Source organism: Aaosphaeria arxii, assembly GCF_010015735.1.
Source record: "Aaosphaeria arxii CBS 175.79 unplaced genomic scaffold BU24scaffold_3, whole genome shotgun sequence".
Lineage (NCBI taxonomy): Eukaryota > Fungi > Ascomycota > Dothideomycetes > Pleosporales > Aaosphaeria > Aaosphaeria arxii.
The window spans coordinates 3,361,347-3,383,598 of NW_022983476.1; the positions used below are offsets into that span (position 1 = coordinate 3,361,347).

Consider the following 22,252-nt stretch of genomic DNA (forward strand, 5'->3'; position numbering starts at 1 on the left):
TGCCAAATCCTACCCGTTCTGAATCTCGTCGAGATTCGGAGATGGAAAGCCTTTCTCCGCGCCAATGTCCCCAGCAGAGCGAGACGTTATTGCTCCAGTTGACTCATGACCATTTTCCTACCCAAACGCGACACTTCCCCAGTTTTCTAATAAACGGACGGAAGGTATCTTTACGTACTTTTCATTAACTTGTACAATATCCACGGATCCAAGTCCATGGGAAGGAGGGCTCACGAGACCGGTATATTAACTATGTGTCTTATACCCGTAAGCGAAAACGGGTTTCCAAGGCCATATATGGAAGCAGGCGCTTGGCTGCACCTGTGTTGTTGTATTGCTGCAAATAATGGTAACGTATTTGATACTGTTGCTGGGCGAAGATGAGTAATTCACCTTCGATGTTAGGCGATTGGGGGAATAGGTGTGAGTGATGTTCAATGAAGACAGCGGTATGGACGGCTCCAACCAGACTCTACCCAAGCAAGGTCGTGCGGATGGTTGAGTAGGGTATCAGCATCGATCCGCAAAAGTCTCACAAGTTCTCGAAAGCGGACGGAGAAACCACACTGGAGATATCTACGAATATGCATTGCGAGGCTGTCAAGGACGACGTGCCTCCCAGCCCACGTCCAATCTACAGTGTCTGTCTAAACCCAACCTGACCCTCCAACACAATTTCCCCCCTCTCCGCCCTCCTATTCGCCCTCGAATAAAACCAAAAGTTCTTCCCGACATGCAGAATCGTCAACGCCTGAGTCGCAATCACGACCGCCATGGCGGGCACATACTCCGGTGCATCCTGCTCTCGAAAGATATTCGCCGCCGCGATGCCGCCACACGCGCCGCCACCGATCAGCAGAGCACTGGCGATACTGCGCTTCATCTGCCCGACGATGTTGTTGTGCATGTAGCTCAGCAGGCTCGGTACGTTTGAATTGGCGCCGCTGACACCCAGGAAGACGCCGGCGTAGCGCGCGTCCTCATTCTCCACGTACGCCATCATGCACACGCCGATGATGGCCGTCGCGCAGTTGAAGATGATGACGGCGCCGCGTTTGCGGTACCGGTCTGCGACCCACGCCGTGCAGAACATCCACACGGCTGCGACGACGTACGGCGGGAAGGAGAGGATCTGGCTCATCGCGACCGAGTACCCCATGTCGTTGCGCAGGATGATGGGCAGGAAGTATCCGAATGAGTAGGCCACTACGTTGTTGAGGAAGTACAGCCAGGCGAACTCCCAGATCTTCCAGTCCCGGAGGTGGAAGAGGATCTTCTTCCACGTCAGCGTGTCGACGACGGCGTCGCCCCTGTCGCGCTGAATGCGTGCGAGGATGATTTCAGACTGTCGGGCGGTCAGGAACGGTTTGCGGGTTACGAGACTGGGCTTCGTGGCTTTGTCGGGGAAGTCAACTATGGTTGCGTAGCCCAGGAAGCCGAGCACGATGGTGATGGCGCCCTCCTGTGGGTGTGTGAGTACTTAGTAGCTTCACTGGTGATTGAAGAGGGTTGAGGTGTTACATACGATTGCGAAGATCCACTGCCATCCATTCAAGCCCCCTTTTCCCTTGAGTTCACTGAGCCCCCACGCCAGGATGTTCGAGAATCCAGACGCCAGGAGTGCGAGGAGATAGAATGCGGAGAAGCGTTTTTGAATCTCGAAGCGAACATACCAACAGCTGAGCAGGAAAACACATCCTGGATAATATCCTGCCTGAGAAATCGTCAGCATGTCACATACAGACATTGTCAGGAACGACAGGAAGAAAGAAGTACCTCGAGGATACCAAGAATGATACGACACCCAACCGCCTGAGTCCAATCCGTCACAAACCCCATCCCAATGCTCACCGCACCCCAAGCCACCACCAACGACGGAAGCCACACAGCAGGCCCCAGCTTCCGAATGACTATATTGGCCGGGAACTGAAAGATGATGTACGGGATAAAGAAAATCATTGTCAATATCGAGTACCGCGACCCAATCGACAACCCAAGATCCTCATCCATACCCGCAATACGCGCCTAACCCCCCAAGTCAACTCTCCAATCACACAAAAAGCGGCGTCCATGTGGATGATGGAACAGCGAGAACTCACATTCGGCAGATTGACGCGGTCGATCAACGCGAAAGCGTAGATGACGGCGAGCGTCGGCAGGAGTCTCAGGTCGATCTTGCGGATTATCCGGCGTGTTTCATTGTCGTCTTTTACTTCTTCCTGCGGTGCCGTTTTGTCTGCGTTGGCTGCGATTTGCTCGACGTCAAGTGCGCTGAGCTCTTTATCGCCAGAGTCATGCTGTGTGGCCTGCTTCACGTCAACATCCTCATCGATTGGGAAGTACTCGCTCGTGTGCGTGCTGGAAACGGAATATGTACTTACATGCTCTCTCTGCTCTGCCTCGCTGTCCTTGACTTTCATTGTTGCAGGAACTGTGAGCTTCTAGAATATGCTCGGACCAAACAATCACATTAAAGTGCAGACAATCCACTCTTTATTCCTTCGAAGATACCGCATTATTCCATTCGTACTAACGCACCTATGTCCACACTCCTACATCCATTGCACAGGAGCGCATCACATTTACCGAGCAGCGGGGTCAACCCCGACGATCATTCCTCCCCACATCCATCCATGATGATACCTCGGACGCACAGCGCAGGGCATAACACACGACGTAAAGCCAAGTGATGCAGAACGCACCATTCGAGGTCTGTGGAGACAATAAAGAGGTTCTTTTATACAGGTTGGGGCTATGGGATCGACGGTCATTGGTGGGCGCGGAAACCCGTTGCCTTTGGCGCAGGGATCTTGGCTCGACTCGCTGCGCTGGTGTCATTATCGGGAATACGCGTGCGGTCTGTACCTGTACGTTAGACGGGGGGGAAGAAGTGGGATGGGATAGATGGAATGTTGATGATGCTAAGACTAAAACGCTGGAAGGTGCTATGCTACTACTTTGCAAGGAAAATACATGATGATGCAATGTTGCTTGCTCGCTCGCTCGCTCGCTCGATGCGAAACATGCCAAATGGTATTTAAAGGAGAAGAAAGAAAAAAAAAAGGAAACCGATGTTTTGCCCCTACACCTGTGGATATATGCTTGCTGTCTCCCGTGGTTATCCCCCTTTTAATATGAAAATCCGCTTGAAGATGCTGTGGCGACAAAGGAAAATATGATGGAGGAGTTCATTCAAAGATCGTTGTGGGTTTCGTCCGCGTCTGCTTCGTCATCGTTGTCGTGTTGAAGACTTCTTCCTCTTCTTCTTCTCATCCCATGACCCTTCGCCTCCGTCCGCTGTCCACGCTCACCGTGTTGTCGGGGCCGATCGAGATGCTCAGGCTTGAGTCGTCGTCCTCAGACCCGTGGTGGTTGCTTCGTCCTCCCCGACGCATGCCGCCGGCTTGCGATCGGCTTCGCTCGGGCTTGATGACCAGCCATGTCGCGCCGCCATCGGGATCTTCTTGCTGGCTGAGTTGGAGCTGTGCTCCCTTGGAGCGGCCTCGGATGGGTACAGGAGATTTTGCGGGGGGCGGAGGCGTGAAGATGGTTGGGAGCCTTGTGATTTGGATGGGAAGAGTGGTGAGGGCGGTTGGGAGGGGGAGTGTTTCGAGCAGTGTGATCTTCTCCAACGGTAGTGTTGAAAGGAGAGATGCAGGTAGTTCGGCAGGTGAGCATGCAAGGACGACATGCCGTAGGTGTGTGCTTGATGTGTAAAATGACAAGCTTTCTGAGCTACTGTTAGAACAGGCTCAAATTTGGAGTTGAGACGTCGCTTACCTCTGACCTTCCTTCCAGAACCACCCTCCTTTCCTACACCGATGTCGATCCAGTCGAAGCTGGGGATCCTGCCTGAGAATCCGGTGGAGAATGCACGGAGCTGGCCGAGGTTCCTCACTTTTCCTTCCCTCACTAGGTAGTTTGCCATTCCTTCAAGGTTGGCATAGACCCTGACCAGGATGTCCAGGCTGTCAGCATCTTCAAATTGCGGACGAAGATACTCTCGGATCCGGATCAGTAACTCGTCGGCTAGTTGCTCTCCACCTTGGGCTCTCCGTGTTATGTATTTATCTTGGAACTGGCGACGTGGTCAGTATTTATTCTTTCCTGAGCAGGAGAAGCATGCTTACTAGAAATCCATCGGCGTCGGCATCAATCAACACCAATACAAACGGCCTCCTTGCCTGAGGAAATAGTTAGCTTGAAGGTAAGTAACAACAGCATGACAAACCCACCTGCTTCTGAGCTAAAGCAGTCTCCCTCTCCTTTGCTTCTACGACTTCGGCTTGCAATGTTCGACGGACATTTTGCTCAGACTGAAGGTCGAGTTCCGTCTGCGTGAGCTTGGCTTCGGCTTTCTCGAGCTTCTCCAATAGTTCCTAATTGATATCTGTTAAAACTGCTTTCCACCTTCCCCTCTTTAGGGATTTCTAAGAAGCATGGAACCAGCGGACCTCTATCAACTCGAATCTCTTCTCCTCCAGAATCTTGAACTGTGCCAGACGCTCGCGATATGTGGTAGGTTGTAGGGGTACTAAGGCTGTGGGGGTTGCGGGTACGGGCACGGGTGGTGGGGACATTGGTGGTGCCTCCGCCATGGTGATGTTGTTGCTGTTACTGCTTCTGCCGTCAGAGCCGTTCGTCCGTTCTCGTGTATGTGTGTGTGTATGATGATGTATTCTGCTGCTATCTTGGAAGTTGCTTGTATGTTTTCCCAGGAAGATCCGGGGATAACTGGGCTTTTTGAAAGGATGTTAAGAAACTAGAAGTCAAAAGTTAAAAAAGTTACGAGATTGGGTTCCGAGCCTTTGGGCTTGTTTAGGTGGCTCTGCATGCATGTGGAGTGTCGGTGGAGTGTCGGTGACCCGGTCGTGGTTGGGATGCTCAACGTAGCGACTCCTGATTGGCCCGACTTGTGGAGCCTCGAATGCTCACTGGCTGCCTCGGCCAAACACTTCACCGGATCTAGATGCCTTTACAGCTGGCGTGTATCTGCGTAATGATCACTCTCTGACACTACCTGACTACAATGTCGAACTCTGATGAGTCTGCCACTCTAGAACTCTGTCAATCTGGCAATCTGGCAGGGCGGGATTCGATTCGTTTAAGTTCGGAGAGCGTTGCTCATGTGCACACCAAAATATCCACATGGTTCGTGTCTTGCCAAGTATGTCCTCCGGCCATTGGCACCGTGCAGGACGTCATTATTTCAAACATCAACATTCACCACCTCGCGTCCCTCAGTGACTCATGTGGTAATAAGCCTCGTGAGAGGTCCTTTATCTCTTCGAGATGGCCAATATCAGCCAGTAATCTGCCTATAGGCACGGCCGCGGATCGCCCTCCTTGTTACTCGAAGATCATCTTCATCATCATGATTGGAGAAGTTCAAAATAGTAATTATGCAGCCTCGAGAAGGTGATACAGAAGCTCAGAATAGCGGACTTTGCAGCCAGGAATCCTCCAAAAGCTCCTTCGCTGTTTTCCTGTCCTCTGGCCTCCACTGCAACATCTTACGCATGAACCTAAGAAACTCCTCCTTGACCTCGCCCTGATAGTTCTCCTCGGACTTCTCCAGAGACAATTCCGGAATAGGGATTCCAGCAATCCAATTTCCGTCCTCGTCAAAGTATAAGTGGCTGCATGTACCCTTCTTGAGCAAATCCAATGGCGGCGGTCCTAACAGTCCAATGACTTCAGCGAGGTGAGCACGAGTCTTATAGCCACTTCCATCTGGATCATTGCCTTTAAACAGATGTTTATTTTCGTAAAGGTTCCAAATCTGGATATGGTTAACCACTTTATATCGTAGCAAAGATGGTCTTCGATATCGACATACCATGCAACACATTCCATATGTCAATAGGGTAACTCCAATCGACATTCAGCATCACTTCTGGAGCGCGGTACACATTCGGCTGCACCCTCTTAGCCTGTCTCTCGGCCCCGCTTACTGTGCTCCCGAAGTCACCCAAGACGACATTGCCAAAGTCTTCGGGGGTTCCAAAACTCCGACTTGCATAGACCGTAGTGCCGTCGACGAACTTGCGTGGCGATGGATGCTCCAGTTCAGCTTTTGTGAACGACTCGAAGACTGTATCGTCGTCGAGCTCGACTAGAACATTGTCCACCTTCATGTCTGGGAGAGTCAGCTTCCTTTCGGCGGCTGGATCGCGAAACAACGTACCAGTGTGAATCAGTTTACATTCAGAGTGCAAATAGTCGAGACCACTCAAGAGATCCCTTAAGCCCACCTTCAGAACGCCTTCTGTCAGCTTCTGTGTGGGACTCCGGTTCAGGATTCCCCCAAAGCTATCCCACAGAGGTGTCTGTACAAGGCATTGATGATCCCGGCCAGCGCGTGATATCGTAATGGTTTCAAGCGCTTTTCTGACGTATGGGTAACCAGGATGCCTGTGCGATCCTATAGATAGAGCGTTGTAGATATCGAACTCGTTACTATCCTTTTCGTCTTTTGCGAAGACCTTGAGGGTCACATAGCCATGATTTCCTGATTTTGTTAGTGGTAAACATGATACGTAGGTAGGTAGGTAAACACTGACTGTAAATCGCGTGCCAGCCAGACGGTTGACGTTATGCCAAACCCCAACTTCCCAAGCACCTGATATCTTGAAGCGTACACGTCGCCTATATCCACGGGGCAGTATTTTCTGCTCTTAGACCTTTGTGTTATTCACTCTTCTTCGAGTAGAACATCATCACTGATGACCTCGAACCCCGTGGAAGGGAAACTGATAGGAGCCAAAGGAATCTTGGGCTTTGGGCGAATGAAGATCTCAACAAATCTGACAAAGCATTCCATTGTAGCGATGTAGTTGACAAGGAGAGCTGAGGGTAGCACCTAAGTAGTAGCAATATGGTTGCCTCGACAGATTAGGCTTTTAGCTCAGTCAAAAGTTTGGCCGTTTGGCCTTCACCAAATTATGAGTATTGCCTGAGGCAGCGCTTGAAAAAAGAAGGACGATAGTATCTAGGATTTGTAAAACTGTTTTCAGACTATGAATGTTCAAAAATGAATACAGACCTGTTAGTAATGCAAATGCCACAGGGCAAGGAGATGTGTTTTGTCTGTCGCTCACTAGAGTCTCCTCCACAATGTAGTTTATATTGATGTGAAAATCAATAAAACATGGTCAAAAGCAGTGGAATGGTTTACTAGAATCAGGCACATGGTATAGCAAATCAGCTATCGTCAACTATGAAAAACATCCCAAACATGAGTTCACTGCTGGTTTTGCTTATCAGGCATGCTTCCATACGAAGCAACTGCTGATATTGTCGATCACACATGCGTCAATACGGCTTCAATGCTGGTGATAAGAGCATTGTAGACGCCTTCAACAGTTTCGTCAACTGCCCTTTCCTGGCTCCACTGTCTGATATGAAGGGCAATATTCGAACATCAAACGTAGTCAGTAAATGAGTAAAATCCGAAGGTCACATTATACTGTCCTATTTCAACTCTAGTCAACTATATTACAGTTATTTTTCAATTCATCAATCCAATCCAATAATTCATGTTTCTGAGTATTTACATTCATGTACCTAAAAGGTCCGTCTTTGCGTTTTTGTGACTGCATGTTTTCCTGGCAAGTATGATCTTGAACACTTGACGACTATATCGAGCATCCATAAGACCAACGCAATGTCAAACTCAACGATCAGACTTTCTCTGTCATTGATATAATCTTGGATCGAATGATAGGCCGCAGTACTTTCCTCAGTCACTTCATATGCTCTGGGGCAAAGAGGCACCAAACTCCTTACAGACAAAAGAGCAGCAGAATATACTGTGTAAGGAGGGCGGCGGGTAGAAGAAGCCTATCTTGATCACTTGTCATCAGTATTGTTGGAGTCGATTACACTGCTCAAGACTCAACGAGCATAATGTCAAGTGCAAGTCAAGATGTTGCGTCGATTCTCCCCATTTGTCTCCCCCGAGTCACCCAATAGGTCTCTTCAAACATCCTCTATGTGATAGAACATTCCAAAATCCCAAGACTTCAATGATAACAAAATCTGGACAAGGGAAACCGCATAGGCTGCATTGGCTACGTTCCGATTTGCTAGATCTGTGAGAGATGGTATGTTAGGGATGTCAATGAACTTAGAAAGGTGGATGCGGACACGTCAAGATGTGGAAGTCTAACGGAGTAAGTGGAAATGTAGAGCGCATCCATGGACGTTTGAAGTAGTAGCGTTAGTGACGTCGAGTAAATTCCTCCAAATGGGCATCTCGCAAAATGTTCAGCACGGGCGGATAAATTGTGAGCAAGTAATATGCCTTTCATTAGGCATGTTTTGAATTGATTCTATTCATAACTTTTGTGGTGGTATCCTTGATGTGGCCCTCCCAGTCGGTCCTAAAATGTCATTGCCTTCATATCTCCCAATCATAACCAAGAAAAAGACGAAACCCGATATGCCCTCTACAACTCCAAAGCCTTCTGCGCAAGAGCAAGAGCACCATCGAAGTTCTTGTGGCCTCCAATGAAGCCGGCTGCGTGTATGAAAACACCGCCAGGAACGCCGGTAAGCTCATCGAGCTTCTCGTCGCGCATGCCCTTCCAAGCATCGGGGAGGTCTTTTCGGTTCACGAAACCGCCATTCTCCTTGCTGACGGCCCGGATACGCGTACGGCCCTTGGGGTCTGCGCTATCCTCCGGGAACAGGACGTAAAGCACTTGCGGGGCCACGCCCTCGGGGATAGGCGCCTCCTTCTCGAGGGTGTAGAGGTGGTCGGCCCAGGGCATGCCGTCTGGGAGAACGAGAATGCGGCCCTGGGGATCGTACTGCAAGCGGTCGTTGTATGCGTTGGCGACCGCATGGCGTGCGGGCAACCAAGCCCTGGCGCGATCGGTAAGTTCGAGCACGAATTGCTCGCCCACGAACAATGACGCCTTGGAGAACTGGAGGTCTTCATCTGCCTGACGCTGCTCCTTGGTCTGTCCCTCGCTTGGGGTGGAAGTGTAGTTGTAGCGGTTGACCACGCTGGCGATGCTGAAACCGCGGTCTTCGAACTTCTTTGCTAGTCCGGCTGCTTCGAGGCCCTTGGGGTCGACGACGTTGACACCATTGTCGTTGGCGTCGAATGCCTCGATGAAGTCGGTGTAAATCTTCTCGAACAGGATGTCGAGATCCGGTCCAATGGGGAGACCAGTGACAGCCTGAATGATGTCCTTGCCAAAGTTCAGGTAGATCAAGCCGGCGGACGAGAGCTTTGTGGAGTGTCCGGGGAACGTAGTGGAGAATTCGCGCTGGTGGTGATCGTAGCGGTTCTTTGAGGGTTCGTACTCTGCGCCCACATCGACGACGGTATGGCAAGTTTCTAAGACCGCGGGATCTCGGGTTCGGACGAGAGGTGATGAGGCGTATGTGGGGAGAAGGCGAAGCATTGACACGGCGAGGGCTTCATCGGCGTGGAAATGACCGCTGGGAGTCTTTGTGAGCGAATGCTACTATGTATGAGTTCAAATAATGATATCGTACCTGTGAGTACCAATGAGAGGCCCATCGAGCTTAAGCTTCTTGGAGGGGTTCTCGACAGCCATTGTGCGAAAGAGTGGAGGAAAGAAGTTGATGGGTGTTGAATGGAAGTGAACGTTTCTCGCGACTCGAAGTATAGCACGTCGATATCCAAGCATGCAATTCTAGAAAGGAGAAGTCGTAGAATTGAATTAGAGGGAGTGAGGTTAATTATTGTTCACAGATCGGAAACAAATGTTTGCTCTAAGTTGCGGGAGTGGGATGCTTGGCAGATGTATGTTATGGCATCCTGGCACAATGAGATGACGCTAGTCCATAGAAGGGTTAGCTCAACGGGATCTTATCCAGTCAAGTCACTTGAATTTCCAAGTAGGGTACGAGAAGTTGACAGTACATATATGTGTTGATGCATCATTACGATATAGCTTAAGCCGAGTAAATGGCATGTATTCGTACTAATTGTACAGGGTAGGTTAGTGGCTGGCATGCAAGAAAAGTAATGTAGTTCATGCGATGTCAATCGACAATCGATGAAGCATGTTGGCTGGACCTAGGTAGGTACGTGTACTCCGTACATATGTCTACAAAGAAGTCAACAACATCGTCAGTAATCTGCCTTCTTTTTCCAGTCTCTCAGAGCAGTTCAAATTTATGGAAATGTGCAGTATGTAGGCTTGTTTCGAGCAATCCAGTCATGAATTAATATCAATCTTGGGACCTTTCATACAATACAAGTACTAACGAATCAAGAGGTGACTGTGCTTCTATCAATGATGACTAATTAGCTTAGACGGAACTTATGTCATCGTAATTTTCACGATTAACTATTGTGTGCTCCGTCTTAGTCCTGTTGTGTACGCAATTGCACCCCCAAGTGGTGAATTGGTGATTCCCATCAATTGGCTCTCAACTCTCCATCTCTGCTCTACTTGAACTTACGAGTACCAACCCAACATCTCTTCCACCTTTAAGCTCCGTTCAGGCTCTCTAGAAATTTCCTAATCCAAAAAGCCATCCCTGCCGGCATCTGTGATCTTCCCCAGATCCTAGTTGGCAGCACGCGACAGCCAACATCCAATAATTCCGTTGTGCCTGAGCGAAACCTGCAACTGCAGCCTGCATGAGGTAGGCTAGGTAGCCTGATCACAACACACTGTTTGGAGGGGGGGAAATCATCTGGTGGTAGGTCAACATCCCCCGCCCATCTGTTCTATTCAATACTTTCCTTTCTTTTCCTTGTCCTACCTTCAAATTATATTTTTATTCTCATTCTCGTCCATCGCGAATCTCGCATGAGAACAGACGGGCCGTATTAGTACTCATTCGTAAGGGACCGACCCATAAGTTTTTGACACGTGAAGATAAGGGCACTCAACCTGCCAAGCCAGCAAGTTGCCAGAATAGCGAGCGACAGACGCGGCACACCCACCAGCCTCAAGAGATTCCAACAACCAAACGTCTCCCCGCCGCTGTCTCTCCGCCCTTTCGCCGGCCCTCATTGACCGTCGAACAGCACTCGCCGCGCTTCCTGCGCGTCCTTTGCGCGTGCTCGCACCCTGCATCTGCCCCAAGCGCACGTCACAAGTCGAGCTCGTACTAAAGACGGGCTCGACGACGGCGACGTTCGCTCATGTGGCTCACCAGAGTGCTCTCGTCGACAGTATGGCTTTGCGCCATAGTCTTCACCATCCCCCTCGCATTTGACATTGGAGGAAGGACTTGTGGACTCGCCTTCTCCCTGTCCCTGAGCAGTTTCTACTTCTTCTACTCCATCCTTCGTCTCGCAACGCCCGACCGCTCGCGATTCCGCTGGGCCCTCTGCAAGCTCATCCAAGGCTCCCAGTGGATTGTAATTCCTACCTTGTTGATATGGAGCTTGAACAAATTTTCCGTCGACTCGGACAACAACTCGGGCTGGGTTGAGCGGACGTTTGGAGGAAAACGCGCCCAGGACACAAGCGTTCATGAATGGCTTTTTGGAAGAGACGGTCTAGTGCAATCGGCGACCATCGGGGCCTGGGACAGCGTGTTGCGATACAGCACTCCGGTTTTCCAGGTCGGAGAGGGATTCTGCAGCTTGCTGGTCATCCAAGCTGCCGGTCAGATTACACGATGGGTTGTCAACCGTGAACGAGGGGACAGCTGGATGGTAGGTAGTCGAGATTTTTGGAAGTGTATCCACCGACTGACTCGCATAGATTGGCCTCCTCATCGTGTCTGCGTCTAATCTCTCACTGTCGGTCTATTTCCTCTGGCGGATAACGACTTTCCCTGAAATCAGTAACGTTGATGCCATCCTCATTGGTGTAGCAATCACGTCCGCCATATTCCTGTGTGGTTGGGGCATTGTCAGTGGACGAGGGAATCCCGTCGAGTCGTCTCTTTTGGTATGGATTTTTTTTCCTTTCATTCTACGTCCATGGCTAATGAATATCTATAGTTCGCCTATGTCACGCTGTGCATTTACCAAATCTTTACGGACTATCAACCTTCGCCTGGATCTGTTGCCGCGGAGGGCACTGCTGAACCTGCACTACCTCCACTACCTCCCATCATCATGGCCTCCTACACCACCCTCCTCCATGCACTTGGCTCATTACCGAACATCATCCACACTGGCTTCAACCTCATGATTGGTGCCGTGTTGACCATCACCCCAAGTGTCATCATATCGCTTGCATACCGAGTATTCGTGATGTACGCATCCGCTCGTATCATCCCAGCCATCCGCGAATCCGGTGCTCGAGGACTCTCCCAGGAACCAACCCTCGATGACGATGACGAAGCTGGAAAGTTCCTCGCATTCCTTACCTGGTTCAGTCCGTCCATCCTCATCGCAGTGTACACCAGTCTGCTCATGCAGCATTTTGCCAGCGGCAACGGCAACGGCGTCACGGGAAGCCTCGATGGCCAAATCACTGGCGAATGGTGGACTAACCAAGGAGGCCAAGCCGGCGGGAACTTCTGGCGGTGGGTGAACCTCGCCGTCACGATGGGCCTGTACGCCATCGAACTCAAGATCAGCAAGGAGGACGATGACAGCCGCCTGACGAGCCACTGGAAGAGTGACTGAGCCAGCCCGGCGTCAACATGTTCACCATCCAGAGCAGATGAGGAGTATTGCCGTACATGACGGTATAATTACAAAGCCCAAGGTCGTCCAAAACGCGAAAGTCACTCCGACAGAACCTTGGGCGAAGGACAAAGAAGAAGAAAAAAGGGGGAAAGAAGGAAATCAAAGGACATGGGGAGGACACACACAGAAGAGAGAAGGAGAGTTTTCTACGCTCTCTCCAAGCTACCACCAACCACCACAACAGTAGTCGAGCAAGCATGAACCACACCCACAAATATAACAAAACCGACACTCTACCCGTCGTTTGTTGTCGTTGTCGATGTCGTTCGATCGTAGTCTGTCTGTTTTGTTTTATTTTGTTTTGCTTGTCTCCCTTTTTTCCGTTTTTCTTTTTCTCTTTACACGCTTTCTATTTTACAGATACCCGGAATTTGAAGACACACCGTTGGTGGAAGGGAAGGGAGCGGAGCGGGGGGAGGGGCCAATTGGGGAAGGGAAGGGAATCATCCATCATACGCCTTAGACAGTCACACACACAAACTCACAGAGCATGTTAATTTTAGTTCCTCGCACGCAGACCACGAACGAGGACCGGGAGGTGCGACAGAAGTCCTTAAGAACTTACTTAATCGGGGAGAAACTAGCCTAGCACAGAGAGAGAGGGGGAGACGGAGGAAGAAATAAAAAGAAAATGAAAGTACCTACTACCCACTCGATGACTACCTAACTCAAGTGTGACGAACGAGTGGGTGGAGCGTGATTTCGATACAGATTACATACTTGAATCCCACCCCACCCACCTACCTACCTTGAGGGAAGGACAATGAGTAACGAAGAGAATGGATTCGAAAGCCTGGCCCATCATAACCCTGACCTCCCTTTTCTTCTTCTTCGTTTTTGTGTCTGCCACTTACTACTTTCCCAAACAATGCGTGACTACTGCTCTCCCACGCCGTGTGGCGCATCCCGCGGGATATGTACGGCGTGTCTATCCCTTTGCGATGCAGTTTACTATAATACAGTATCCTGTATACAGCTTCTTCTCCTACGTCTGCCCTGCTTCGTCATTCATTCACTATAGGGTTGTGGGTGATGGGATGCTGCGTCCTTGTCGTCCTTGTTCTTGTCGTTGGCATCGTGTCAGTTGTGCTGGTGGGGGGAAATCTGGATGGAGTGTTGAGTACACGAACTATCTATCTATCGGACGAAGAGGTGTAGGGAAAGAAATGGGGCGATTTGATCGAGTCGGAGGGAGCATCACAGGTCATTGGGGATTTTCCCCTTCTTCCCTGCTTGTGTACATGTATGGTAAAAGTAGGAGGGGGTTAAAGAGGGAGAGGTATGTTCTCCTTTCAAGTACGTAGCTAGGCATACTATCGTCCTGATCGATGGGGTTTTTGTCGTACGGAATGGCGGACAGCGAGGATAGCGAAGGGGGTATGGAACGATTGTCACACGTGGCAGAGACCGAGTGCACAGGGAAAGTGATGGAGTTTCATAAATTGAGATTCGATGGTCTGATGTAGTAGGTAAGACATATTGCCGGGTACCTGAGCTAGCTGGCATTCAACCTGTTTTGTTGTCTTTGGAAAGAAAAATATGTCAAGAGGCCGTCTCGGAGCTTTCCCTTGCTACAGAATAAAGTGAAGAAGAAAGGAAAAAAGATATCAACGGGGTCACAAAAAGTAGACTACAGTTGAAGCGAAGACAGAAAGGGGGGTAAAGAAACTGCGTGCCACATCGCGGTAGCCTTTGCAAAAGACAGAAGGAGAATGGGGGAAACCCCGTGTTGGTGCTGCACGCAAATGTCATGCAGATAAATCTTGCACAAGAAACCGAAACGCCAGTGATCCGAACCCACGAATAACCGGTTGATTGGACCCAATAAATCATGTGCGATGCCCGCAACAAGGTGGTAGCAGCCGTAGCGCACCACCCCGCACCGCACGTTTTCCGATGCAAGTAAGCAATCTGTGTAGATGGGAAGCAAGGGCTGTAGTCGTCCAACGACTATGCCTTATTGCTGCCCTCTTCCTGCTCATTCTCCCGTGCGATGTCCTCCGCAGATGTCTCTCTGTTTAGGCTTGTTTCGCGGTGAAGAAAGCTGTGCTCCTTGATGGGGCTGCCGCTGGTAGCACCCTTCTCCTGGCCGTTCGGGGTGCCATTGTGGTTGTGGTTGGTCGGGGGTGCGATGTGTGGGATCTTCTCGGGCACTGGGTGCTCACGGCCAATGGAGGTAACTCCTATGTCTGAGGCCTTGCCGGCTTTGGAGAGGGCATAGTCGCCGCTGTCGAAGTACTTGCGCTCCTGACAGATAGCAAGTCAGCAAGAGTTTCGGAATTGGGGTCGTACGTGTCTTCAATTTACCTTCAGCTTGTTCTGCAAGAGGTCCTTCTTGTTTGGCAACTTTCCGTACAGACGGAAGAGTCTCTGCTCATCCGCGGTGAGTTTCTGCGCAAGCATGTTAGTTTATGAGGATTCATTAAAGTGTGATGTCTCGAGGCAGTATAGCGAGTACGAATGCAGCTGTTAAATAGCAGCTACGCCCCGCAAGGAGTATGGGTTGTGACGTACGCTGATGTCCACTTTGTTCTGCTGGTGGGGATTCATCGTGGCGAGAGCGAACGTCGAGAAATGTTCAGGAATGCAAATGACGTGGTGTTATCGATAGAGCTGTGGTGGTGCTGCCCGATACACTGGGGGAAGATGTGCGTTTATAGCCCGCGTACTTCCAAAACGTATTTTCTTTTCTGGGTCTCGGGAAAAGAAAAGATTCAGGGTCGGGTGAGGGTTATAAGCAAGCAGCGATTGTTTGGTTTGGGGTTGGCCAAGTTTGGGCAGTAGTGACAAGGACAGGGTGAATAATGTTCGTTCGCTGGTCGCTCGGGGCTACCCAACCTGGACGGACAGTGGATTGGAGAGTACCCTCGTAGAACGAGAGCGAGTGAGGGAGCTTGGGCGCGAGGTGCTGCGTGCTGGTGTTGCTGCCTGCGTACGGGTGCTTCTTTTCTCGGGTCGACGACTCAGAAGAGCAATGACGAAGGGGGGTGTAACTGGAACTGGTTGAAGGAATCTTTTTGGTCCTGGAATGGGGAAGACGACAATGGAGGGGTTCGTTGCCGTTTGTGGTTGGTGTAACTGTAGGTGGGCGGTGGTGGTTGTGTTCGACTCGTACAAGCACAGAGAGGGCGATAAGCTTGATCGTCCGCTTAGCGTTTCGGAGGCTCGGGAGGCGATGAAAGGAGGACGATTGGGTGGATGTGAGCACCTGAAACGGCACGACGTAGAAAGGGAGAGAGGTATGAAGGAGGAGGGAGAAGATGAAGAAGAAGAAGGAGGGCGTGAATGATGGAGAGAAAGAGTTGAGGTTGTAGTAGTTGGAGTAGAAGTGGAGGTGGAGTGGAGGAGGAGGAGGTGGTGGTTAGTTAGTTGGTGGTGGTGGTGGTGGATGTGGTGGTGTTGCTTGGTAAAAGGCGAGAGGGCAAGTGAGGGGCAGCTGCAGCGGACAGAAAAACTTATTATTGATAATTCATGCACGAGGGAGGCATATCATTCGGTATTGGTATAGTTCATAGTACTGGTGCTCATAAAGAATATTCTACTCGTAGTTATCTACATTCTATCTATATACTGTGTACATGTGTGACTTTCCATACGTCCATCCCATCTACTCGCAGCTCTGACTGCAGTAGTTGAAGCCACAAGAGCAGCCATATTGACACCATGGATCAATGATCAAGTAATCGATCGATTGAGTGAGCAGTGTGTGACAATGGACAATAACTTACGCAGCTCTTGCTTTGCACCTCACAAGTTGGGATTGAGTGCGGGATGGATGATGGATTGATTGCCATAAAACTTCACCATACATGGCCACGGCTCGACGAGGCCAACCTCGTAGGGCGTCACGCGTCCACTCGTTGCTGCTCGTTATTGGATTTTCCCGCCTCGAGATCGACAGGGCGGCCGTGTAAATTCTCTCATCATCAGCATTGTTGCTCGCTTGCTTACAGATACTCGCGTATTCTTCTATCTTTCCCCTTCACGATGCGCCTTTCACACTCCGGGGCGTACTCGTACAATGACGATGACGATCATCGCAAGTAGGTAGATAGGCACATAGGGAACAAGACTATGAGAAGCTCACCCTCGGTACCCTTGAAACGCCTCTAGATGTTTAGCTCTCCATCTCTCCGCATTCCAAGCTACCGGTACTTACTTAGGTATCTACGAGGAACAATCAACATGTAGTCCCTTTATGCTACTCGCGCTAGTGATGGGATGGAGGGGAATCGGCACCGATTGAGATGTCCACAAAGAAGCTGCTGGGAGGTTGTCCGCACTTGTACATTGGCTCCTTTCGACTGGCTACGAGGTATCTATTGTAACTCGTAGTCACTCGTGTGGGATGGTACTATGGCACTATGGGAGTAGCACATGCCACAGGGTCTCTGTTCCGAGATCCCACCTTTTGCTTCCATTCACCATCCTCACTACTTACCTCTGTCTACCTGTGCCAATAATCCACTACAGAATTAAGTATAACGACCAAGCCCAAGTAATTGTTCAAATCTTCACCTTCTAGACAATCAATTGTGCAAAGTATTGTCCTTTCTTCCTCCCGTCCTCCCAACCCAAGCCGGACAAGAAGAAGGCTACGGACTCGACAAAAGTGCGGTGCTGGCCTGTGATTGGCCAATTCGCTCTCGTGAATTTTGTGCACCTGACGACCCTCGTCTCCCACCATCGACCCAGCCCGACTGAGTAAATATCGATTATACCGATATACAGATTCGACCAAGCAGCACTTAAAGCAATAGTCGCTTCACAATCTCCTGGAAAACACACTCACTTCTCCAACACACCCAATCGCCATGGCCAACGCCGCCCCATCTGCTGGCAAGACCTTCGTCGTCGAGCATCTGGACCCAGAGCTCGAGGCGTGGTCGTCTCTCGAATACGCAAATATCGCCAAGGAATGCCACTCCTCAGGCGCTCGCTTCCTGCTCTCCTCGGTGCCCCAGTCCTTGAAGCTCCCGCAGAACCTGCAGGGTGCGGAGGGTCTGACCGTTGAGAACAGAGGCATCGAAGAGATCTATGCTGCCCAGAAGGATAAAGTGTGTCTGCTGGATCCGGCTGCTTCCAAGGACCTTAGTCCCGAGGATGGCGATGACTTTGATATCTTCCTTTTCGGAGGCATTCTAGGTGCGTGATTTTATTGTCTGTCGTAGTGGCTGAAGGACTTTGCTAATAGATTGACAGGAGATGATCCCCCTAGAGGTATTTGGATTCCTTTTTTCTTTCTCTCCATATCTATGAAGGGGGCGGAGGAGTTCCGTTTACTCATATAGGTACTGACAATGCAATATAACAGATCGAACATCAGAGCTGCGCAAGAAAGGCTACCAAGGACGCAGGCTTGGGCCTATCCAGATGACCACTGACACTGCCGTGCGGGTGACCAGGATGATCGTCCAAGAAAGAGGTTTGTCCTGACCAACGTCCTCTCTCAGACGAGTGGACGGTCCATCACATTACAGCATTTCTGATTTGATTGGCAGTGCCGGTCGATAAGATTGTCTACCTCGACCATCCCGAAATCAAGGTCAGCAAGAACGAGACTACCGAGATGCCCTTCCGCTACGTGAAGGGTGCGGATGGAGGGCCGATCATGCCTGAGGTAAGAGCCTAATCTGCAGGACCCCCCGATGACGCAACGTTTCGGTGTTTGACAATTCTGACGGTCGCGTAGGGCATGATGGACCTCATCAAAAAGGACTCGGAGAAGGGACTGGGCGATCTGCTATGATGGGAGGTGGTTTCGCCCAGACGATGTGCTGACTGTCCATGAGGTCTGAAAACGCTAGTGTGGTCTTCGAGAATGAAGAATCGCATTTGCAGCGCGATGTCAGTTAGTATGTAAGAGTAGAGCTGTACCTGGAGGTACCATGCCATGGATGCAACCGAACTACGGTTCAGATCGATGCAGGGTGATGGGCAACTGGCAAAAAGAGAAAAACGTACGAGTAATCTCGGCCCCCAGGTTCTGTCATGTCGCATAGTTAGATACGAGTAGATACTCGCTCGGAGGACTACAGTGCATGCTGGAGAGCGGCATTGGACACATGGAAGCGCTTCGATGTACCAAAGTAGTTTAGATCGTGGTGCATTGCCCAGATCTACCAGTACATACTGTGTATGACCACGACAGCCTATGCGCCTTTGCAAAAGTGCATCTGGGAATCGGATAGACAAAAGCATCAATTTAACAGTAACAGTGCTCGACAGTACTACAAACGTATGAGAACGTTGACAATCTGCAAATCGTCCTCTCGTTGACGGCACCCATCGCCACCAACGGTATTGAAGCAGGCCCGGGCTCCATGTTAGCTTACTAGCGAGACAAGGAAAGGCCAATTCACCCAACAACAAGCAACAACAACAACGACATCAGCCCGAAGAGAAGCCTACGCACGCACGCGCGGCTCTCGAAAGGCTGTGCCCGGGGGGGAGGGGAGGGGCCACGGGGGGTGAAAGATTCCTGATCCCTCAGATGGAGATGACACATGGTTGAGGCATGTCGTCCTCCAGATGGGGTAAGATAGGCGGGTATCTTGCAGACAGGAGTCGCTCTTGAGACATGCTCAAGCAACTTTAGTTAGTCGTCACCCTCGTCCACCTCAGCATGACTGGGGTTCGACTGAGAGGTGGGAAACCCGGAGCTTGGTGGTCCCGTGGGTTGGAAACGAGTTGGATGGGAAAGGGTGGGTTTGTCCATGATTGGGGGAGATTTGAGGTGTTGTGCGGCGAGCCGTGGTGGATGAGGTTTAGTTACGGTGGGATTACTGTGGTAAAGAGTGTAGACAAAGAGCTTGTGGAAACCGTTATGGTTGTGAATAACAAGTCAGGATGTCAGAATAACCAGCCAGCCAACAGTCATTTCACCTTTCTCTCTCTCTCCTTCAATAATAAGAAGTACCTATTAAGGTATCTCTCCTCCCTAAAACCAACTTTGAATCCAATACATTCATTCATCCATCCCCTCCCTCCTCCATCTAATATTTTCTCACTCCTAATACACCGCTGTGAGACTTTTCGAAATCCCGTCTTAGGTATCTTCTCCATTATACCTAATATTTCCCGCCCTCGCTCATCGTCGACTTCCTTTTATTTTTGGGTCCTTGGAATCTTTTTTGCCACCTTACGGCGTGAGGTGCGGGTATACAGTACTTTCGAATTCCCTAGTTGGGTGGTTGTCTTGGAAGTACACACTACTTAGCCTTCGTACCCTCTCTCTCCTTGCGCGCGCGGCGTATACATCCTCCTCCTCCCTCCCTTCCCGCATCCCTGCCTCGTCAGCTTCTGGACACGACACGACTCGATTAAGTCCCCGATATACGCTGTGCCCGGCTCCAATCTCCACACAAAGGGTCTACGTACACTTTTGCAGTAGAACTGTCCTGCAACATTCCTCATCCTCTCTTCTTCTTCATTTTATCTCCTCCCTATCTTTGGTTCTCCATTCCCCTCCCTTTCTCTCTCCAGTCCGCTGCGAAACCGCATAGGTTTCCCATGACCTAGCCACAGCACCCCGTTACCGCACCGTTCGCTCTCCCTATCTCATCATGCTCTACACATCCGCGCCGTCGCGATGGCGGACAGCACTCGCTTGCGGGTTGCTGGCCTTCTCTTGGTTACCGGGTATTGCTGCACAGAAGACGCAGGCCGACTACTTCGTTCACGAACTCCCGGGCGCACCGGAACCTTTGTTAAAGATGCACGCGGGGTGAGCACAAAGCAGCGACAACCCGTCACACGACCAATAGCTAATTTGTACATGCGCAGGCACATCGAAGTCGATGCGGAGCACAACGGCAACCTATTCTTCTGGCACTACCAGAACCGACACATTGCGGACAAGCAGAGGACGGTGATCTGGCTGAATGGTGGCCCCGGCTGCAGCTCCATGGATGGAGCTTTGATGGAGATTGGACCGTACAGGGTCGGCGAGGGAGGCAAACTCTCGTACAATAACGGATCTTGGGACGAGTTCGCCAACTTGCTCTTCATCGACCAACCCGTGGGCACGGGATTCAGCTATGTCAATACCGACAGTTATCTCAAGGAGCTCGACCAGATGGCGGACCATTTCTTAGTTTTCCTGGACAAGTGGTTCAAGCTCTTCCCTGAGTACGAAGCCGACGATGTAAGTGCTTCCTACCGATACCTCTGCACAACTCGGGCCTTTAACTGACATGGTTTCCAGATCTACATCGCCGGTGAATCGTATGCCGGCCAACACATTCCGTACATCGCACGAGCTATCCTCAACCGCAACAAAAACTCACACTCGCCTTGGAACCTGAAAGGCCTTCTCATCGGAAACGGCTGGATCTCTCCCGTCGACCAATACCTTTCTTACACCCAATATGCATACAAAGAAGGACTTATCACCGCAGGATCTGATTCCGCGAAGCGCGTGGAAAACCAACAGGCCATATGTGTCAAGCTTCTGAACGAGGGCGCTAGCCACCACGTAGATACCTCCGAGTGTGAAGCCATCATGGTCAACATTCTCGAAGAGACGAAGAACAAGAACGCGGACCGGGACCAGCAGTGTTTGAACATGTACGACATCCGTCTCCGTGACGATTCTTCCTGCGGTATGAACTGGCCCCCGGACTTGACTACCGTCACCCCTTATCTGCACCGCCAGGACGTCATCAACGCTCTCCACATCAACTCCGACAAAAAGACCGGCTGGCAAGAGTGCAACGGCGCCGTGTCCGCAAACTTCCGTGCCCGCAATAGTGTCCCGGCCGTCGAGTTCCTGCCCGATCTTCTCAAGGAGGTTCCGATTACGCTGTTCTCAGGAGACCGGGACTTCATCTGCAATCACCTTGGAACGGAGGCTATGATCGATCGTATGGAGTGGAATGGCGGGAAGGGTTTTGAGCTTTCACCCGGCGTTTGGGCGCCTCGCCGTGACTGGACCTTCGAGAACGAACCCGCCGGCACATATCAAGAGGCCAGGAACCTTACCTACGTCGTTTTCTACAACTCCAGCCACATGGTTCCTTTCGACTACCCCAGACGCACCAGGGACATGCTGGATCGATTCATGGGCGTCGACATTGGCGCAATCGGCGGTGATCCAGCCGATAGCCGAATCGATGGCGAGAAGCTCCCGCAGACCAGCGTTGGCGGCCACCCGAACTCGACCAAGGCTGAAGAGGACAAGACCAAGGAGCTTCAGGAGGCTGAGTGGAAGGCTTACTACCGCTCCGGCGAGGTTGCACTCGTCGTTGTCGTCATCCTTGCCTCGCTTGCCGCTTTTCTCATCTGGCGCGATCGCCGTCGACGTGCAGGCTACAAGGGCGTCCGGGGCCTGGACGCTGGCGACGAAGGCCGCGAATCTCTAATCGCGGGCATGGGACTCGACAACTTCCGCCGCAAAGACCGCAGGAGAGACGTCGAGGCCGCAGATTTTGATGAGAGGGAATTGGACGACCTGACCGATGACTCGAAGCCAAATGGCCGGGAAAAATTGCATGCACCACAGAATGATTCCACATACAGCCTGGGAGAGGCAAGCAGCGACGGCGAGGGAAGCCAGCGCGACAGGAAAATGGCATCACGGGAGAAATCGTGATCGGGGGTTCCATAGGC

General features: G+C 50.9%; 10 protein-coding genes across 10 annotated transcripts; 5 read left to right on the forward strand and 5 right to left on the reverse strand.

Annotated features, from left to right (window-relative positions):
• Window positions 1–634: 634 nt before the first annotated feature.
• Window positions 635–2,420, reverse strand: BU24DRAFT_432565 (MFS general substrate transporter; the record flags this gene model as incomplete). The annotated part of the gene is made up of 5 exons (XM_033529928.1): window positions 635–1,462; window positions 1,526–1,714; window positions 1,777–2,025; window positions 2,100–2,219; window positions 2,382–2,420. The coding sequence occupies 5 exons, from the start codon at window positions 2,418–2,420 to the stop codon at window positions 635–637; spliced, it is 1,425 nt and encodes a 474-aa protein (XP_033386381.1).
• Window positions 2,421–2,893: 473 nt separating this feature from the next.
• Window positions 2,894–4,766, reverse strand: BU24DRAFT_421056 (uncharacterized protein). Its single transcript, XM_033527631.1, has 5 exons — window positions 4,455–4,766; window positions 4,236–4,379; window positions 4,131–4,184; window positions 3,781–4,078; window positions 2,894–3,730 (listed from the first exon to the last, which is right to left on the reverse strand). The coding sequence occupies exons 1-5, from the start codon at window positions 4,596–4,598 to the stop codon at window positions 3,270–3,272; spliced, it is 1,101 nt and encodes a 366-aa protein (XP_033386382.1). The 5' UTR covers window positions 4,599–4,766; the 3' UTR covers window positions 2,894–3,269.
• Window positions 4,767–5,431: 665 nt separating this feature from the next.
• On the reverse strand, window positions 5,432–6,823 carry BU24DRAFT_491092 (kinase-like protein; the record flags this gene model as incomplete). Its single annotated transcript, XM_033533759.1, has 4 exons — window positions 5,432–5,745; window positions 5,840–6,139; window positions 6,188–6,511; window positions 6,724–6,823. 4 exons carry the CDS (start codon window positions 6,821–6,823, stop codon window positions 5,432–5,434), a joined length of 1,038 nt encoding a protein of 345 aa, XP_033386383.1.
• Window positions 6,824–8,286: 1,463 nt separating this feature from the next.
• Window positions 8,287–9,755, reverse strand: BU24DRAFT_421057 (putative UPF0160 protein C27H6.8). The gene is made up of 2 exons (XM_033527632.1): window positions 9,511–9,755; window positions 8,287–9,453 (listed from the first exon to the last, which is right to left on the reverse strand). Exons 1-2 carry the CDS (start codon window positions 9,570–9,572, stop codon window positions 8,451–8,453), a joined length of 1,065 nt encoding a protein of 354 aa, XP_033386384.1. The 5' UTR covers window positions 9,573–9,755; the 3' UTR covers window positions 8,287–8,450.
• A 1,108-nt stretch (window positions 9,756–10,863) lies between these two features.
• Window positions 10,864–12,710, forward strand: BU24DRAFT_163883 (ICE2-domain-containing protein). The gene is made up of 3 exons (XM_033521412.1): window positions 10,864–11,656; window positions 11,706–11,894; window positions 11,948–12,710. Exons 1-3 carry the CDS (start codon window positions 11,138–11,140, stop codon window positions 12,578–12,580), a joined length of 1,341 nt encoding a protein of 446 aa, XP_033386385.1. The 5' UTR covers window positions 10,864–11,137; the 3' UTR covers window positions 12,581–12,710.
• Window positions 12,711–13,281, forward strand: BU24DRAFT_163850 (uncharacterized protein). The gene has a single exon (XM_033521410.1). It carries the CDS (start codon window positions 12,841–12,843, stop codon window positions 13,138–13,140), a length of 300 nt encoding a protein of 99 aa, XP_033386386.1. The 5' UTR covers window positions 12,711–12,840; the 3' UTR covers window positions 13,141–13,281.
• BU24DRAFT_163858 (uncharacterized protein) lies at window positions 13,282–14,270 on the forward strand. The gene has a single exon (XM_033521411.1). It carries the CDS (start codon window positions 13,423–13,425, stop codon window positions 13,945–13,947), a length of 525 nt encoding a protein of 174 aa, XP_033386387.1. The 5' UTR covers window positions 13,282–13,422; the 3' UTR covers window positions 13,948–14,270.
• A 323-nt stretch (window positions 14,271–14,593) lies between these two features.
• Window positions 14,594–15,193, reverse strand: BU24DRAFT_461026 (Endosulfine-domain-containing protein; the record flags this gene model as incomplete). The annotated part of the gene is made up of 3 exons (XM_033531861.1): window positions 14,594–14,890; window positions 14,951–15,034; window positions 15,158–15,193. 3 exons carry the CDS (start codon window positions 15,191–15,193, stop codon window positions 14,594–14,596), a joined length of 417 nt encoding a protein of 138 aa, XP_033386388.1.
• A 2,119-nt stretch (window positions 15,194–17,312) lies between these two features.
• Window positions 17,313–18,830, forward strand: BU24DRAFT_163939 (DUF431-domain-containing protein). The gene is made up of 5 exons (XM_033521414.1): window positions 17,313–17,788; window positions 17,846–17,863; window positions 17,958–18,068; window positions 18,145–18,263; window positions 18,336–18,830. The coding sequence occupies exons 1-5, from the start codon at window positions 17,458–17,460 to the stop codon at window positions 18,390–18,392; spliced, it is 636 nt and encodes a 211-aa protein (XP_033386389.1). The 5' UTR covers window positions 17,313–17,457; the 3' UTR covers window positions 18,393–18,830.
• A 1,378-nt stretch (window positions 18,831–20,208) lies between these two features.
• BU24DRAFT_408008 (pheromone-processing carboxypeptidase kex1) lies at window positions 20,209–22,235 on the forward strand (the record flags this gene model as incomplete). The annotated part of the gene is made up of 3 exons (XM_033525835.1): window positions 20,209–20,369; window positions 20,429–20,789; window positions 20,850–22,235. 3 exons carry the CDS (start codon window positions 20,209–20,211, stop codon window positions 22,233–22,235), a joined length of 1,908 nt encoding a protein of 635 aa, XP_033386390.1.
• Between the last annotated feature and the right edge of the window lie 17 nt (window positions 22,236–22,252).

Bases quoted from the DNA above. Each gene is read 5' to 3' on its own strand.
- BU24DRAFT_421056 (XM_033527631.1), bottom strand. From the start codon at position 4,598: ATGGCGGAGGCACCACCAATGTCCCCACCACCCGTGCCCGTACCCGCA. The intron at 4,380-4,454 runs GTCCGCTGGTTC...GATATCAATTAG, and splicing joins AGAGATTCGAGTTGATAGAG to GAACTATTGGAGAAGCTCGA. The intron at 4,079-4,130 runs GTAAGCATGCTT...CCACGTCGCCAG, and splicing joins CCGACGCCGATGGATTTCTA to TTCCAAGATAAATACATAAC.
- BU24DRAFT_421057 (XM_033527632.1), bottom strand. From the start codon at position 9,572: ATGGCTGTCGAGAACCCCTCCAAGAAGCTTAAGCTCGATGGGCCTCTC. The intron at 9,454-9,510 runs GTACGATATCAT...AAAGACTCCCAG, and splicing joins CCTCTCATTGGTACTCACAG to CGGTCATTTCCACGCCGATG.
- BU24DRAFT_163883 (XM_033521412.1), top strand. From the start codon at position 11,138: ATGTGGCTCACCAGAGTGCTCTCGTCGACAGTATGGCTTTGCGCCATA. The intron at 11,657-11,705 runs GTAGGTAGTCGA...TGACTCGCATAG, and splicing joins AACGAGGGGACAGCTGGATG to ATTGGCCTCCTCATCGTGTC. The intron at 11,895-11,947 runs GTATGGATTTTT...GAATATCTATAG, and splicing joins CCGTCGAGTCGTCTCTTTTG to TTCGCCTATGTCACGCTGTG.
- BU24DRAFT_163850 (XM_033521410.1), top strand. From the start codon at position 12,841: ATGAACCACACCCACAAATATAACAAAACCGACACTCTACCCGTCGTT.
- BU24DRAFT_163858 (XM_033521411.1), top strand. From the start codon at position 13,423: ATGGATTCGAAAGCCTGGCCCATCATAACCCTGACCTCCCTTTTCTTC.
- BU24DRAFT_163939 (XM_033521414.1), top strand. From the start codon at position 17,458: ATGGCCAACGCCGCCCCATCTGCTGGCAAGACCTTCGTCGTCGAGCAT. The intron at 18,069-18,144 runs GTTTGTCCTGAC...TTTGATTGGCAG, and splicing joins GATGATCGTCCAAGAAAGAG to TGCCGGTCGATAAGATTGTC. The intron at 18,264-18,335 runs GTAAGAGCCTAA...ACGGTCGCGTAG, and splicing joins GAGGGCCGATCATGCCTGAG to GGCATGATGGACCTCATCAA.